Source organism: Paroedura picta, chromosome 3 (assembly GCF_049243985.1).
Source record: "Paroedura picta isolate Pp20150507F chromosome 3, Ppicta_v3.0, whole genome shotgun sequence".
Taxonomy (NCBI): domain Eukaryota; kingdom Metazoa; phylum Chordata; class Lepidosauria; order Squamata; family Gekkonidae; genus Paroedura; species Paroedura picta.
Genome location: NC_135371.1, coordinates 175,760,074 through 175,775,252, shown reverse-complemented (window position 1 = coordinate 175,775,252; position 15,179 = coordinate 175,760,074). Strand labels below are relative to the sequence as shown.

General features: G+C 58.8%; 1 protein-coding gene across 3 annotated transcripts in view; it reads right to left on the bottom strand.

Annotated features, from left to right (window-relative positions):
• Positions 1–2,435: 2,435 nt before the first annotated feature.
• The window catches only part of MISP3 (MISP family member 3), a 38,546-nt gene continuing 25,802 nt past the window's right edge, over positions 2,436–15,179 (bottom strand). Inside the window, exons 3-6 of one of the 3 annotated variants that reach the window (XM_077329819.1) lie at positions 10,470–12,872; positions 5,454–5,536; positions 4,216–4,396; positions 2,436–4,029 (exon numbers count right to left, since the gene is read on the bottom strand). In XM_077329819.1, the coding sequence (XP_077185934.1) occupies positions 4,259–4,396; positions 5,454–5,536; positions 10,470–12,852 (2,604 nt within the window). In that variant the 5' untranslated portion in view covers positions 12,853–12,872 and the 3' untranslated portion in view covers positions 2,436–4,029; positions 4,216–4,258. The remainder of the gene's footprint in view (positions 4,030–4,215; positions 4,397–5,453; positions 5,537–10,469; positions 12,873–15,179) is intronic. The other 2 variants (XM_077329821.1, XM_077329820.1) reach the window with 2 other exon arrangements.

The following is a 15,179-nucleotide window of genomic DNA, read 5'->3' as shown; positions in this document are numbered from 1 at the left end:
TCCCAGGCCCCTCCCGGTTACGGCTCTTTTGTTCTTTTCCACCTGGAGACAAAACGCCCTGGAACAAAAGAGGCTGAGAACCAGGGAGGGCAAACCCAGGAGGCTAATCGCCCTCTGAGCAAACAGCCCCACCCAGGAGGGCCTCGCCTCTTGCCTGGCACAGCCATGTTCAAACACTGATTTCCCTGTCACACCTTCACTGCGGTTGCCATCCTCCAGGCAGGAGCTGGAGACCTCCCACTGTTACCACATCTCCATGCAACAGAGATCCGCTCCCCTGGAGAAAATGCCTGGGGCTCTGAGCATGGTGCCCCAGGGAAGACCCTCCACCCGAAAGCCATGACCTTCTCCGGCTCCATCCCCAAAACCTATGAGTATTTCCTAGCCCAGAGCTGGCCGCTGTATTCAACCTCCCAGACCAGGGTCCCAATTCCACATGGTGTCGTTGGGTGTTTCGACAGCCCCCTCTAAGGGTGGGGCTGCCCCTTCCTGCTCTTCGCTTCATAACAATGGCTCCGTTTAGCCCAGCGGTAGTCAAAACTGCGGCCCTCCAGATGTCCATGGACTACAATTCCCAGGAGCCCCTGCCAGCATTTGCTGGCAGGGGCTCCTGGGAATTGTAGTCCATGGACATCTGGAGGGCCGCAGTTTGACTACCCCTGGCTTAGCCAGTTCCCCCTTTCCTGAGCACATGTGCCAGGCACTCAGGCCCAGAGACTCAGTCTAACCATTGGCTGTGACCGTTTGCCCTTGACATTTGTTTGAACATTTGCTGAGGGCTTGGAGAACTGCTGGCCTGCCAGGCCTTGGGTGGATACATGCGTGGTGCTGTTGACGGGGCTCCGTCGATTCAGGTTATCGATGGTGGCCTCTTCATTTTGCAGACATTTGCCAGAGAGGCAAGGCTGTGGCTTCCTCCACGCACCATTTTGTTTTCGTGGTGTGTCATAGGACAGGGGTCCCCAAACCTTTCTGAGAGTCAGCTTGGTGGAGTGGTTGGGAGTGCAGACTTCTAATCTGGCGAGCCGGGTTCGATTCCCCGCTCCTCCTCCACATGCTGTGTGATCTCGGGCTCATTGCATCTCTGATAGTGCTGCTTTCACAAAGCAGTTCTGTCAGAGCTTTCTCGGTCTTACTTGCCTCACAGGGTGTCTGTTGTGGGGAGAGGAAAGGGAAGGCGATTGGATTCTCCTTCAGGCAGAGGAAAGCGGCTTATAAGAACCGACTCTTCTTCTTCCGAGCCTGTAGGCACCTTTGGGGTTCTGACACAGGTGGGCACAGCCCCCAAATGGATGCCTTGAACTTTAAAGATATTGTCTTGCCTACATCTTCAGCCATGCAGTAACATGATCGCCAATCTCCAGGCAGTGGCTGGAGATCTCCCGGAATTAAAGTTGAACTCCAGTCAACAGAGATCGGTTCCCCTGGGGAAATAAACAGCAACTTTGGGAGGTCAGCTCTAATTCATTTGGGAGGTCAGCTCTAATGCAGGGTCTCCTATCCCAAACCCTCCCCTCTGCACGCTCCAGCCCCCCACCCCCCAAATCTCCTGGTATTTCTCAACTTGGAGTTGGTTCGTATTGTGGGGGGAGCTACTGGCAGAGCCCGTCAATTCTCCAGTGGCCCATCCGAAGCGGTGCAGAGCAAACCCCCCTCCCTTCTCAACACCCTTGGTCAGGACCCCTGGCTCATGTTTGCGCTGGGCTGAGTCCCCTGGCTCTGACCCCCAGACCGGTTCTGACTTTTGCTTCTAGCCCCTGGGAGCAGAACAGATTTTTAATTTTTTTTTTACCAGCTTAAATGTTAATGTAATGTGGGACATTTGTCTTAGGGGGACCCTCGGAACGAACACCCTCCAAAACATCCAGTCCCTAACAGCCTTGCTGTGGTCTTGCAAAGCGAAGGTTCCTTGAGGGAGCCCATTCATCTCCAGGCGAACGTTCTCCTTCTCCTGCCGCCTTCCCTCGCAGGGTTGTCGTTTCGGTGACCGAAATACGACAGCCTCCGTGGAGCCCTTTTAGTTTCTAAGAAGAGTTTGGGCCGAACTGGTTCTAGAGCAGGGGTAGTCAAACTGCGGCCCTCCAGATGTCCATGGATTACAATTCCCAGGAGCCCCTGCCAGCATTCGCTGGCAGGGGCTTCTGGGAATTGTAGTCCATGGACATCCGGAGGGCCACAGTTAGCCTCTTCCCAGCCAACCACCCAGAGCTCTAAGAGGACAAAGGCTCCCCCCCCTTGGACCTTCGGGCCGCAGCGTCCGTCCCCGGCTAGAATGCAGTCTGACCGGTTGGACGAGGAGACTTGGCGTGGGCAACCCCGGCCCCTGCACTGCCACCCCCTCCCCGCACCCACACCCTGTTGACACATTGACACATGCGCCTCTCCATTTCCACGGGACGCAGGGCAGGGAGAGGGAGCTGGAAGCAGACGCCCCGTTCCCATTTAGCAGGTTTTATTACTGTGCACCAAACGCCAGGCCAACGCATCGGAATGCCACAACTCAGAAAAGGGAAATCCGCCTGCCGTGGAATCCCGCCCCTCCCAGAATCACCGGCAATTAAGCAGCTTCATTATGGAGTGAAACACCGAGGCCAGAGCACGGATGCCAACCTCCAGGCAGGGCCTGGATCTCTCCCGGTATTACAACTGACCTCTCCAGACAACAGAGGTCAGTTCCCCTGCAGGGAAGGGCTGCTTTGGAAGGTGGACACTGGGGCATTATCCTCTGCTGAGACACCCTCCCCCCTCCAAGGTCCAAAATCTCCAGCCCAGAACTGGCAACCCAAAAAGGTGTATCCCAGGGCCAGCCCAACAAACACGAGGCCCAGTCCACGGAGAAACGCTCTAGCGTCAACCGAGGAGCTACGATTCCAGCCGGCCTTCCCCGTGAACCATGTCCTGCTCTGACCTGTCTGCCCCTCGGCCACCTTTAGCACCCAGGTGGGCCACCTGACCACGCCTCTCTGGAGAAGCCCTTTCGGGACCCCTTCCCTTGGCATTAACAGCTGGGACAGGTGCCCAGTAGAGATGCCTGCGGAGATACCTTGAAGACACCGCTGGGCCTCGATCCTGAGTTCAAGCAGGGGCCCTGGGATGTCACCACTTCTCTGAGCAAGCATCGAGAGACACCTCTGCCCAGGCACCACGAGGGGCGAGCTCGTTGCCTGACCTGGAGCTGGGAGATGCTGCTGGCACGAAAGAGGGTCTCTGCACACACGTATGTGCTTCAAAACCTCATCCTGCAATCAGCCACACTTAGGAGCATGAGGGAAGCCATGCTGGATCAGGCCAGTGGCCCCTCCAGGCCAGCACTGTGACATGCAGCAGCGGCCAAGACCCGGCTGGCATCTGGAGGTCCGCCAGTGGGGCCAGAACTCCAGAAGCTTTCCCACTGTTACCCCCAACCCCCAACCCCCCGCCAGCACGCAGAAGACGGAGAACATCAAAAGAGAAGAGAAGCCTTTTTGGGTCAGGCCAGTGGCCCCTCCAGCCCAGCAGTCTTGTGTCCCACAGGGGCCAAATCCCAGGGGCTGTCAGGAGGCCCCCTCGTGGGGCACGACCATCTTCCTACGCATGGTTCTCTCCGGGCAGCAAGCCCCACATCGTCGCTTGGCCGCTGGGCACAGGTGAAATCTGACAAAGAGCAGAAAGTGCTTGGAGGCTACGCGTCATTCTCACTCGGGTCCCACTCAGGCACATGGACAAAAGGGAATCGGCCCCGAGTCTCTCCTCCGTGCTCCAAAGAGAGACCGGAGAGAAGGCCGTCGGCTCTAAACCGGCGCAGTCAGAGTTGTGCCGAAATGCTTCTGCACATTTTTCTTTGGCAAATCTTGGAAAGACTCTACGGCTGGCACGGGAGGCGCGGGGCATGCGGTGCGGAGCAGGGAGGGTGGGAGGCACTGGTGAGCCTTGCGGGCCCTCCTCCTGCCAGGCCGGCCCCTAATCCTGGCTCTCCTGGCTGCCCACGGCCCCCGACTCCCAGCGCTGGATCAAGGCACTCCGTTGGCGGCTCCGGGGGCTCCTCTCCAGCTGCAGGATCAAGCACAGGGAGGGGAGAACGGGAAAAGCGTTAGGGATCTCTGTCTTCGCAGCTGATTTATGGCAAGCCCCGGGAGGGCAAGGGACATTTAGAGGTGGTTGCCCACTGCCTGCCTCTGCAAAGCAACCCTGGATTTCTTTGGTGGTCTCCCCCCTCCCCCCCCCCCGAGGACTCACCTGGGCCCACCCTGCTGAGCGTCCGAGATCTGATGCGACGGAGCTAGCTTGGGCTACCCGGGTCAAGCAGAGGGAAAACAGAGGGGGTTGGGCACTGCCTGCCTCTGTAGGGCCACCCAGGACCTCTTTGCTGGTCTCCCCTCCAAGAATTAACCAGGGATGACCCGGTGGCTTCCGAGGCCTGGTGAGAGAGCAGAAAAAGCCAAGGGCACCTGGAGTGGGAGGGAGGGAGGGAGGAAGGAAGAAAGGAAGGAAGGAGAGGAAGGAGAGGAAGAAGAGGAGGAAGAAGAGCTGGTTCTTAGATGCCGCTTTTCCCTACCTGAAGGAGGCTCAAAGCAGCTTACATTCTCCTTCCCTTTCCTCTCCCCACAACAGACACCCTGTGAGGGAGGAGAGGCGGAGAGAGCCCTGATATCACTGCTCGGTCAGAACAGATTTATCAGTGCCGAAAGGAAGGAAGGAAGGAAGGAAGGAAGGAAGGAAGGAAGGAAGGAAGGAAGGAAGGAAGGAAGAAAGAAAGAAAGAAAGAAAGAAAGAAAGATTGAGGAGGAAGGAAGACAGATAACTGAGGGGGGGGAGGAAGAGAGGGAGGGAAGGCCAGTTCCCCCACCCCCATGGTAAAGAATCAATGAGCGAGCAAAAGAAAGGAACATCCCATAGTTTCTTTCCATAGTTGCAGTTCTAGGAAAGCGGGGGGGGGGGGGGGTGTCTGAGCATGTCCTGTGTCTTTTGCCTGCCTGCGGCTATCAATGCAAATGAAACAAAATTTAAATGCAGGACAATGGAGCCATTGAGGCTTTGTTCCCAAGAGGTATGCAAAAGGAAAGATAACTTTGGACAGTTTTCTCTTGTGCTGGATTTTGGGGGCTGCCAAGGACCAGAATGAGGGAGAGAGGCTGATGAATCTACACTGGGGGGGGGGGAGGGAGGGAGCGGGGGCTACACCCTTCCTTGAAGAAGGGAAGTGTTGCCAAAGAATGCTTCTGTGCCCCTCCTGTTGCCCCGCCCCCAATTCCTGGGTACTGCTTTTTCATCACAATAAGCTTGTGTCATGGTTTCTTGTTTCCCAGCTTTCCTTGAGAAAAGATAAGAAAAAGCAATTCTCCGGCCCTTTTCATTGAAGAGTTATAAAGGGAAATGAGTAGCAGTTTCTGGCCTATGGAGAACAGGCCAGGCTGCTCCTGAGCACAGCTCAACCCCAAGTGGGACCAGAAGTGAGGCAGCGCAGGGGGTGTTACCTGGTGAAGGCCATTCACCTGGCAGGGCTCAGATGGGCTGGGTGGGGGCCAGGTCACGTCCAGTTTCTTGCAGGGCGGTCTCTCTGAAAACAAGGAGACAAAGCAAGAGAGCGATTCAACAGTGCTTCTGAGAAGGTGCAAAGTGCATTTCCCTCCACACTTAGGTTGCCAACTTTCAGGGGGAGTTCAGAGTTCTCCTGAAATGAAAAGGGAACCCTCAAATGGCAGAGATGGGGATGGGGGGGATGGGGAGGGGAATGACAGCTTCAGAGGCCAAACTCTATGGCCTACCTAGGGTTGCAACCTCTGGTTTGGGAAACACCTGGAGACGTTGGAGGTGGTGCCCGGAGTAGGTGGGAAGGACCTTCAGTGGGGTATAATGTTGGGGTCCAGGGCCACAGAGTCCCCCTCCCAACCAGCCCTTCTCTGAACTGATCTCTGCCGACTGGCCCCACCTGGGGGCTGGCATCCCTAGGTAGACCATAGAAATCTCTCCCTGAAATGCCCCCTACGTAGGCACAGCCCCCAACCCTCCAGGGCAGGGGTAGTCAAACTGCGGCCCTCCAGATGTCCATGGACTACAATTCCCAGAAGCCCCTGCCAGCGAATGCTGGCAGGGGCTTCTGGGAATTGTAGTTCATGGACATCTGGAGGGCCGTAGTTGACTACCCCTGCTCCAGGGGTTTCCCAGGCTGGGACCAGCAGCCCTTGAGTAAGCAGAGCCAGAGCGGCTCAGGTGGAGCAGACTGGGTGGGGCTCAGAGAGGGCGGGACTCCCTGGCCCTGCAATCAGCAAGCCCGAGAGAGACCTTTATTCCACCGGAGTTCTGCTATCATCGTCCCGGGGATACTCACTTCCTTCTGTTAAACTTCAACCAGTGTTTGCTCCAGGAGCCTGGAAGATCCCTTTGCACCTCTGAGGGATGCCACGCCCCCCTGAGCCCCAGCACGGGATGTGAGGGGCGAGGGCTGCACACCCCTGGATGAGAAACTCTGGGAGATATGGGGAGGCGGCGGCGGGGGGGGGGACAGGGACCCCCTCCCAAGCAGCCCTTTTCTCCAGAGGAACTGATCTCTGCAGCCTGGGATTGACCCTGGGACCTCCTGCCTGCCAAGCAGAGGCTCTGCCACTGAGCCAGGCTCTCAGGCCAAGGTCTTTCCCATCGCCTCCTGCCTGGTCCTTTTGACTGGAGATGCCACTGGGGATTGTACCTGGGACCTCCTGCAGGCCAAGCAAAGGCTCTGCCACTGAGCCAGGGTCTCAGGCCAAGGTCTTCCCCACCCCCTCCTGCCTGATCCTTCTAACTGGAGATGCTGGGGATTGAACCTGGGACCTTCTGCAGACCAAGCAGAGGCTCTGCCACTGAGCCAGGGTCTCAGGCCAAGGTCTTCCCCATCCCCTCCTGCCTGGTCCTTCTAACTGGAGATGCCGGGGATTGAACCTGGGACCTCCTGCCTGCCTAGCAGAGGCTCTGCCACTGAGCCAGGGTCTCAGGCCAAGGTCTCCCCCATCCCCTCCTGCCTGGTCCTTCTAACTGGAGATGCCGGGGATTGAACCTGGGACCTTCTGCCTGCCAAGCAGAGGCTCTGCCACTGAGCCAGGCTCTCAGGCCAAGGTCTTTCCCATCGCCTCCTGCCTGGTCCTTTTGACTGGAGATGCCACTGGGGATTGTACCTGGGACCTCCTGCAGGCCAAGCAAAGGCTCTGCCACTGAGCCAGGGTCTCAGGTCAAGGTCTTTCCCATCCCATCCTGCCTGGTCCTTCCAACTGGAGATGCCGGGGATTGAACCTGGGACCTTCTGCCTGCCAAGCAGAGGCTCTGCCACTGAGCCAGGGTCTCAGGCCAAGGTCTTCCCCACCCCCTCCTGCCTGGTCCTTCCAACTGGAGATGCTGGGGATTGAACCTGGGACCTTCTGCCTGCCAAGCAGAGGCTCTGCCCCTGAGCCAGGGTCTCAGGCCAAGGTCTTCCCCATCCCCTCCTGCCTGGTCCTTCTAACTGGAGATGCCGGGGATTGAACCTGGGACCTCCTGCCTGCCTAGCAGAGGCTCTGCCACTGAGCCAGGGTCTCAGGCCAAGGTCTCCCCCATCCCCTCCTGCCTGGTCCTTCTAACTGGAGATGCCGGGGATTGAACCTGGGACCTTCTGCCTGCCAAGCAGAGGCTCTGCCACTGAGCCAGGCTCTCAGGCCAAGGTCTTTCCCATCGCCTCCTGCCTGGTCCTTTTGACTGGAGATGCCACTGGGGATTGTACCTGGGACCTCCTGCAGGCCAAGCAAAGGCTCTGCCACTGAGCCAGGGTCTCAGGTCAAGGTCTTTCCCATCCCATCCTGCCTGGTCCTTCCAACTGGAGATGCCGGGGATTGAACCTGGGACCTTCTGCCTGCCAAGCAGAGGCTCTGCCACTGAGCCAGGGTCTCAGGCCAAGGTCTTCCCCACCCCCTCCTGCCTGGTCCTTCCAACTGGAGATGCTGGGGATTGAACCTGGGACCTTCTGCCTGCCAAGCAGAGGCTCTGCCCCTGAGCCAGGGTCTCAGGCCAAGGTCTTCCCCATCCCCTCCTGCCTGGTCCTTCTAACTGGAGATGCAGGGGATTGAACCTGGGACCTCCTGCCTGCCTAGCAGAGGCTCTGCCACTGAGCCAGGGTCTCAGGCCAAGGTCTCCCCCATCCCCTCCTGCCTGGTCCTTCTAACTGGAGATGCCGGGGATTGAATCTGGGACCTTCTGCCTGCCAAGCAGAGGCTCTGCCACTGAGCCAGGCTCTCAGGCCAAGGTCTTTCCCATCGCCTCCTGCCTGGTCCTTTTGACTGGAGATGCCACTGGGGATTGTACCTGGGACCTCCTGCAGGCCAAGCAAAGGCTCTGCCACTGAGCCAGGGTCTCAGGTCAAGGTCTTTCCCATCCCATCCTGCCTGGTCCTTCCAACTGGAGATGCCGGGGATTGAACCTGGGACCTTCTGCCTGCCAAGCAGAGGCTCTGCCCCTGAGCCAGGGTCTCAGGCCAAGGTCTTCCCCACCCCCTCCTGCCTGGTCCTTCCAACTGGAGATGCTGGGGATTGAACCTGGGACCTTCTGCCTGCCAAGCAGAGGCTCTGCCCCTGAGCCAGGGTCTCAGGCCAAGGTCTTCCCCATCCCCTCCTGCCTGGTCCTTCCAACTGGAGATGCTGGGGATTGAACCTGGGACCTTCTGCCTGCCAAGCAGAGGCTCTGCCCCTGAGCCAGGGTCTCAGGCCAAGGTCTTCCCCATCCCCTCCTGCCTGGTCCTTCCAACTGGAGATGCTGGGGATTGAACCTGGGACCTTCTGCCTGCCAAGCAGAGGCTCTGCCACTAAGCCAGGGTCTCCTGCCAAGGTCCTTCCCATCCCCTCCTGCCTGGTCCTTTCAGCTGGAGATGCCGGGGAATGAACCTGGGACCTTCTGCCTGCCAAGCAGAGGCTCTGCCACTGAGCCAGGGTCTCCAGGCTGTCTGTTCCCCCGGGGACAACGGTTGCTCAGAGTCCATTGTGCTTCGTACCCCACTGTGCTGCCTCCCCACATATCCCAGATCTCCAGCCATTTCTCAACCTGGAGTTGGCAACCCTGAGGCGACAGACAAGGTGCCACGCTGGACCGTTCGCTGCCCTTCAAGAGCCCCCCTAAATCTGTCTTGTGTGGGAAGTGGCAGAGCCTCTGCTCCTGTGCACAAAGGAGGGGAAGGAGAACGGGGAAGCCACAGGGCCAGGCGCCAGGGTCAAACCCCCCGTCACACACGTAGGGTGTCAGGCTGCCAACTCTGGGGATTTGGGGACGCAGCCTTGAGAAGGGGGCGCTTGTGGCAGAAGTGGACCTCAGCAGCCTGTGGGGCAGGGGTGGCACTCCAGAGGTCCATGGACTACAATTCCCATGAGCCAGGGGCTGATGGGACCTCTGGAGAGCCGCAGTTTGGCCACCCCTGCTATAAGGCCACAGAAGCCACCCTCCATTTTCAGCCATTTTCTCTAGAGGAGTCTGTCTCCGTCATCTGGAGAGCCGCTGCAATGCCCAGGGACGTCCTGCCTGCCTCCGCCCCCCCTGGGGGTTGGCAAAGTAGGTTCCTTGCCACTCTGGGGACCCATACCTTGGTGCCCAACCACCTAGCTGCGCTGCTCCAGGTGGAAAATTCCAGATCTGGGGGCAGAGCTCGCGGGAGGGGGGGGAGATTTGGGGAACAGCCTCAGCAGCACCTAATTCCGGGGAGAGGGAGGGAGGGGGGGCTCCTGCAAGAGTCAGAAGTCGTCTCCCGCGTGCTTAAAGGAGGAGGAAGGAAAAGTGGTGGGCGGTTGGTTTCGCTTGCCAGGTTTATGACCCGCGCCTGGGATTGCTCTGCTGTTTCTCCACCCCGCCCTCCTTAAGTGCTCAGCCAGGGACTGTTTGCCCTGAGCTAATATTTGCCGCCACAAATCTCCAGGAATTCCCCAGCCCTGAGCTGGCAACCCTGACTAGCTCTCTTGATGTGTTGAATTATTATTGACATGGAAAGCTACCTCCAGTTCCTATAAGGCAGAAAGGAGGCTTATTATTATTATTAATAATAATAATAATATAGTTGGGTTTGATGCCCCGCTTTCATTATCCGAAGGAGTCTCAAAGCGGCTTCCAATCACCCTCCCTTCCTCTTCCCACAACAGACCCCCTGTGAGACAGGTGGGATTGAGAAAGCTCTGACAAAACTGCTCTGTGAGAACAGCTCTAACAGGACTGTGACTGGCCCAAGGTCCCTCAGATGGCTGCACGTGGGGAATTGAACCTGGTTATCCAGGTTAGCACCTGCTGCTCTTCGCCACAACACCAAGCTGGCTCATTTAAACGTTTTAAATGACTCCATGATCCCCCCCCCCTCCCGCCCATGCTGAAGGAAGACACCCGCAGACCCATTGCAGGGAGGGCACTTTGCCTCTGGACCTTCCTTTCCCAAGGATGGCTGCAGTGCCTTGAAAGAGGACCGAAAGCGCGTGGTTTGGCACGTGTGAACGCGCCAACCTGCATGCTCCCGAGCTTACCTGGCTGGAAGGGGGCCTCCTCCCCCCCCTCTTGCTCCGGGGGGGCCTCGGGCTGCCGGGGGAGCGCAGCGCCGTAGATCTTGTGCCTCTGCCGCTGGAGTTCCCACTCCCTCTCCTGGGCCTCTTGGACCTCCCGCTCGAGGAGCGACTGGGGGCTTTTGGCACGCAGGCAGAAGAAGGGGTGGGCCGCGGGGGGCCTCTCGGGCGAGGGCTGCTGAGGGGCCCGGGAAGCACCGTCGGCCTCCGCGAAGGAGCGCTCCCTGCTCCCCTCCCAGCTGCCGGGCACCGTCTTGGCGGGGGCCGCCTGCTGCTCGAAGATCATCTTCTTCTCCTGCAGCTCCTGCGGGGTGCCGCGGTCGTACGCCCCCCGCACCTTCCCCAGCTGCACCAGGGCCTCCTCCCGCTGGCACTCCCGCTGGATCTCCCGCTGCATCTGGGCCCCGGCCCACTGCAGCTCCTTCTCCTTGGCCTGCGGGGAGGGCGGCACGCTCTGGCTCAGGATGGGCCTGATCCGCACCTCCACGTACTCCGGGGTGCCCCGAGCGCTGGCCAGGCCCCTCTGCTGCCGAAGAAGCTCCTCTCGTGCCAGGTGGAGGCGGATCTCGCGCTCGATCGGGGTCTCGGCAGGGGGACAGCGGTGCCCGTCCTCTGCGGGTGGGCCTCCGGCCCCAGAGAGGTCGTCTGGAAGGGGGGCGGCGCGGATGGGGTCTGCCGCATTCTCCCCGTCTTCAGGATCCGTCGGATGGCACGGCAGGTCCCCCCGGGGCCTGGCCTGGGGACCCGCCTGCTCCGAGTGCGGGGCCACGTACCGGGCGTGGGACAGAGCCTGCACATTCTCCTGGTGCGATTCCTGGGCACAGGCGAGGACCATGGCCTCTGGGGAGTCTTCCGAACAGGGTGCTTCGCTGTGTGACACCCGGGCACCCACAGGCTCCCTCGTTGCGCTGCCCGGCCCGGCGTCCTCCGCTGCCTCCTCTCCCTCCTCCGATTCCGGGGCAGTTTGGGCTCCAGCCTCACCCAGAGGTCTATTCATGCTCCTGGCGGCACAGGATTCAGGCGCGCCGGGTCCCTCCCTCTCCTCCCCGTCATGGCCAGGCGTCAGGCCCCCGGGGGCAGGCTCAGGTGGCACTGCCTGGGGAAACGTTTCCTCCCAACCGGTGCCAGCTGCCCTCTGCTGGTCGCCGGTGCCAACACTGGACGATGCCAGGGCTTGGGAAGGGCCCTCCGCACTGGGGTCTCTCTCGCGGGCAACAGGCTCTTCCCTCCCCTGGGATGTCCCCCCCGGGGTCTCTTCCATTACTTGGTCCCCCAGTTCTTTCCCCAGCGCTGGTGGCTGCTGCTGCAGACCCCCAGTCAACCTTTCCCCTTCTCCAGGGACCGTCATTTCTCGGCCCCCCGGCTGCAGGCCATGGTTAGCCTTGGCAGCGTCAAACATCCCTTGGGGCTCGGCAGAGGGAGGGCCGCTGGGACCGGGGAGAGGAGGACGGCTTCCCTCCCATGCCTGGCTTGCAGCATCCGGCCCCTGTAGCAGCAGGGTGGGGAGTTCGGGGGGAAGACCATCTTGACTGTTTTCCACACTGCAGGCTGTTTCTTGGGGACTTCCGGAAGCTTCCAGCTGAGCGGGCAATTCTGAAGCCCCCTCAGGAGTCTTGCCGTGAAGATCCAGCTTCTGGCTCTCTTCCCCCACACCATGTAGACCTGAGAGGCTGGAGTCAGACGGCTGTAGCTCCGACCGAACCTCTGAGGTGTCTCCATCTTGGCCGTGAGGTCTTTCTTCTTCTCCTTGGCCAAGTCTGCTTGATGCATCCAAAGCTTCCAGCCATTGCAGGGAGACGGCCGCTGCAGCTGGGGGTGCCTCTTGGCGGTCGTGAGGCCTTTCCTCTTCCCCTTCAGGCCTCCGGTCCGTATTTTCAGCAGGACTTGGCGTCTCTGAGAAGATGTCTAGTGCCCTGCCTTGGCACGCAGAATGGCTACTGTCCTCCACTTTGCCCAACCAACCTGAAGGGAATTGCTCCAAGGAAGAATCTGGACCCTTACCCTGGAGAACAAAATGGCTGCCATTCTGCCCCGGGTCATCAGCGGCCGTTTTAGGTGCCTCTGAGGAGGTGAGCAGAGAGAGGGACTGGGAGCTCTCAGCAAAAGGGCTGTCCTTCTGGACGGAGGCGGATGGGTGACCCGCAGCAGGGTCCTCGTCGAAGGAAATGAGGGCGCCATCCAAAGGGGGGACCCAGGAGTCATCCGGTGCAGCAGTCAAGACAAGGTGCTTAGCCATGTCCCCATTCTCCACCCGGAACGCCTCGGAGCTCTCCTGGCCTTCCCGAAGAGGACCTCCGTGGTCCTCCTCAGCAGCAGAGGCAGGCAGGGGCCGTGCTTCTGTGGTCATTGAGGTAATTTTCCAAACACCTGGAACAAAAAGAAACTTTTTTTCTCCCTTGGAGCTTTTACTTTCCCCGGGAATGAGGCAACTCCTCCCCCTGCTGGCGGACGACAAAACATGATCCCCAGACTGGTTTCTCCCAGAGATTTTCTTGTGCGTTTTATACTTTCCTAGTGGGAATGTGGCTCAGCAGGGTTCAATGCCGTAAACTTCACCCTCCAGCGCAGCCACTTTTCTCCAGGGGAACTGACCTCTGCAGACTGGAGATCCGTCATAATCCCAGAAGAAATCCAGGACCTGCCTGGAGGTTGGCAACCTGACTGCCATGCCACCTGCAACTATTTCTTGTGTAAAACCAACGTCCGTGTGGTGCAGTGGTAGAATGGCTAAGTGCAGAGGCCTCTAATTTGGAGAACTGGGTTTGATTCTCCCCCCCCCCTCCAGATGCAGCCAGCTTGGGTTCTCTTACAGCTGTTCTCTTAGAGCTGTTCTTGCAGGGCAGTTCTCTTACAGCTCTCTCGGCCTCACCTACCTCACAGGGTGTCTTTTGTGGGGAGAGGAAGGGAAAGGTGTTGGGAAGCCGGTTTGTGGCTCCTTCAGGTAGTGAAAAGCGGGGCATAAGAACCAATCTTCTTCTTCCTACCTACTTATTAAATTGTATTCCAAGCAGAGACGAGCCGGAAGCAAAATCAGCAGACAGCAAGACATAAGAAGAAGCAAGCTCATGCAGAAAAATCCTGCCCTTCTTATAAACTGAATTCTGTGTTGTGTGTACAGTTAAGAAAACTGATTTAACCAGGTGCTTCCTTATCAGGCAAGCTGGAGCACAAAATGAGGCCACCAGCAAACACCCCTGCACCTGGCCAAAGCTGCTTTTTTAATGCCCGAAGGAGTCCCAAAACGGCTTAAAATCACCTTTCCCTTCCACTTGCCCTGCGAGGTAGGTGGTCTGAGAGAGCTCCGAGAGAATTGCTCTGTGCGAACAGCCCTACGAGAACTGGGACTGGCCCAAGGTCACCCAGCTGGCTGCATGTGGAGGAGGAGCGGGGAATCAAACCCAGTTCCCCAGGTTGGAGTCTGCAGCTGGTCAGTCTGTAGCCTTCCCACCTGCAAACACCTGCAGACACCTAGGCTGAGAGAACCTGCCCCGCCCTGGCAGTCTTAGGTGCTATTCTGGAAACTGCCTGGAATGCTCCTTGGAGCAGAAAGGTGACCTTGGTGGCGGGGAATGCCGCCACGTCGCAGCTGACTTCAGGCCAACAAATCTCTAGGGCAGGGGTGGGCAAACTGCGGCCCTCCAGATGTCCACGGACTACAATTCCCATGAGCCCCTGCCAGCAGGGGCTCATGGGAATTGTAGCCCATGGACATCTGGAGGGCCGCAGTTTGCCCACCCCTGCTCTAGGGTCTTCCAGGCAGGAGATGTGCAGAGGAGTTCCCAGGGGGTCTCCCTTCCGGGAACCAACCAGGGCCGGCCCTGCTTAGCTTTTGAGATCTGATGAGATCTGAGTCACCCGAGTCAAGGCAAGAGAGGAGCAGAGATGGTTGGCCCCTGCCTGCCTCTGCGTAGCCACCCTGGGCTTTCTAGGTGGTCTCCCATGCAAGGACCAACCAGGGCTGACCCTGCGGACCTTCTGAGCTGAGAGGAAGCCAACCCACAGACAGCCATGAAGCCCCTGCACACACCCGGGGCCACCTACTCCATGGGGGTGGGGGCGGGTCAGGGTCTGAAGCCATCCAGCCCACCCTCCAAAGTGGCCACTTCCTTGGGGCCATCGATTTCTGCCGTCTGGAAAGGAGTTGTACTTATGGGGGAGCTCCAGGCCCCTCCTGGAGGTTGGCAACTCAACATGCACCACTCTTCCAGGACAGAAGAGGTGTCTTTTTTGTAGCCCTCCCCTTCCTCTCCCCACAACAGACACCCGGAGAGAGCTCTGAGAGAACTGGGACTGGCCCAAGGCCACACAGCTGGCTACATGTGGAGGAGGATGGGGGGGGGGAATCAAACTCAGCTCTCCAGATTGGAAGCTGCCGATCTTAACCGCAACACCCCCCCTGGCCTGAGCAATGGAATCTCCCCACAACCTGCCCATCTTTACCGAAAACCACACCGGAAGGTCACATTGCATTGGGTTTGTCTCCAGTCCAAAAATAACATCTTTTACGCCCTATAAGAAAATTGGCACTCCAAATCCTTTTTGCATATTTCTTCTGCTCCTACAGTGATGAGGCCGTGGGTTTTCGGGCAGCCAACCTCTGAGAGGGGCGTGGAGATCTCCCCAAATTCCTACTGGTCTCCAGATGACAGGAATCGGTTTTCCCAGAGAAAAGGG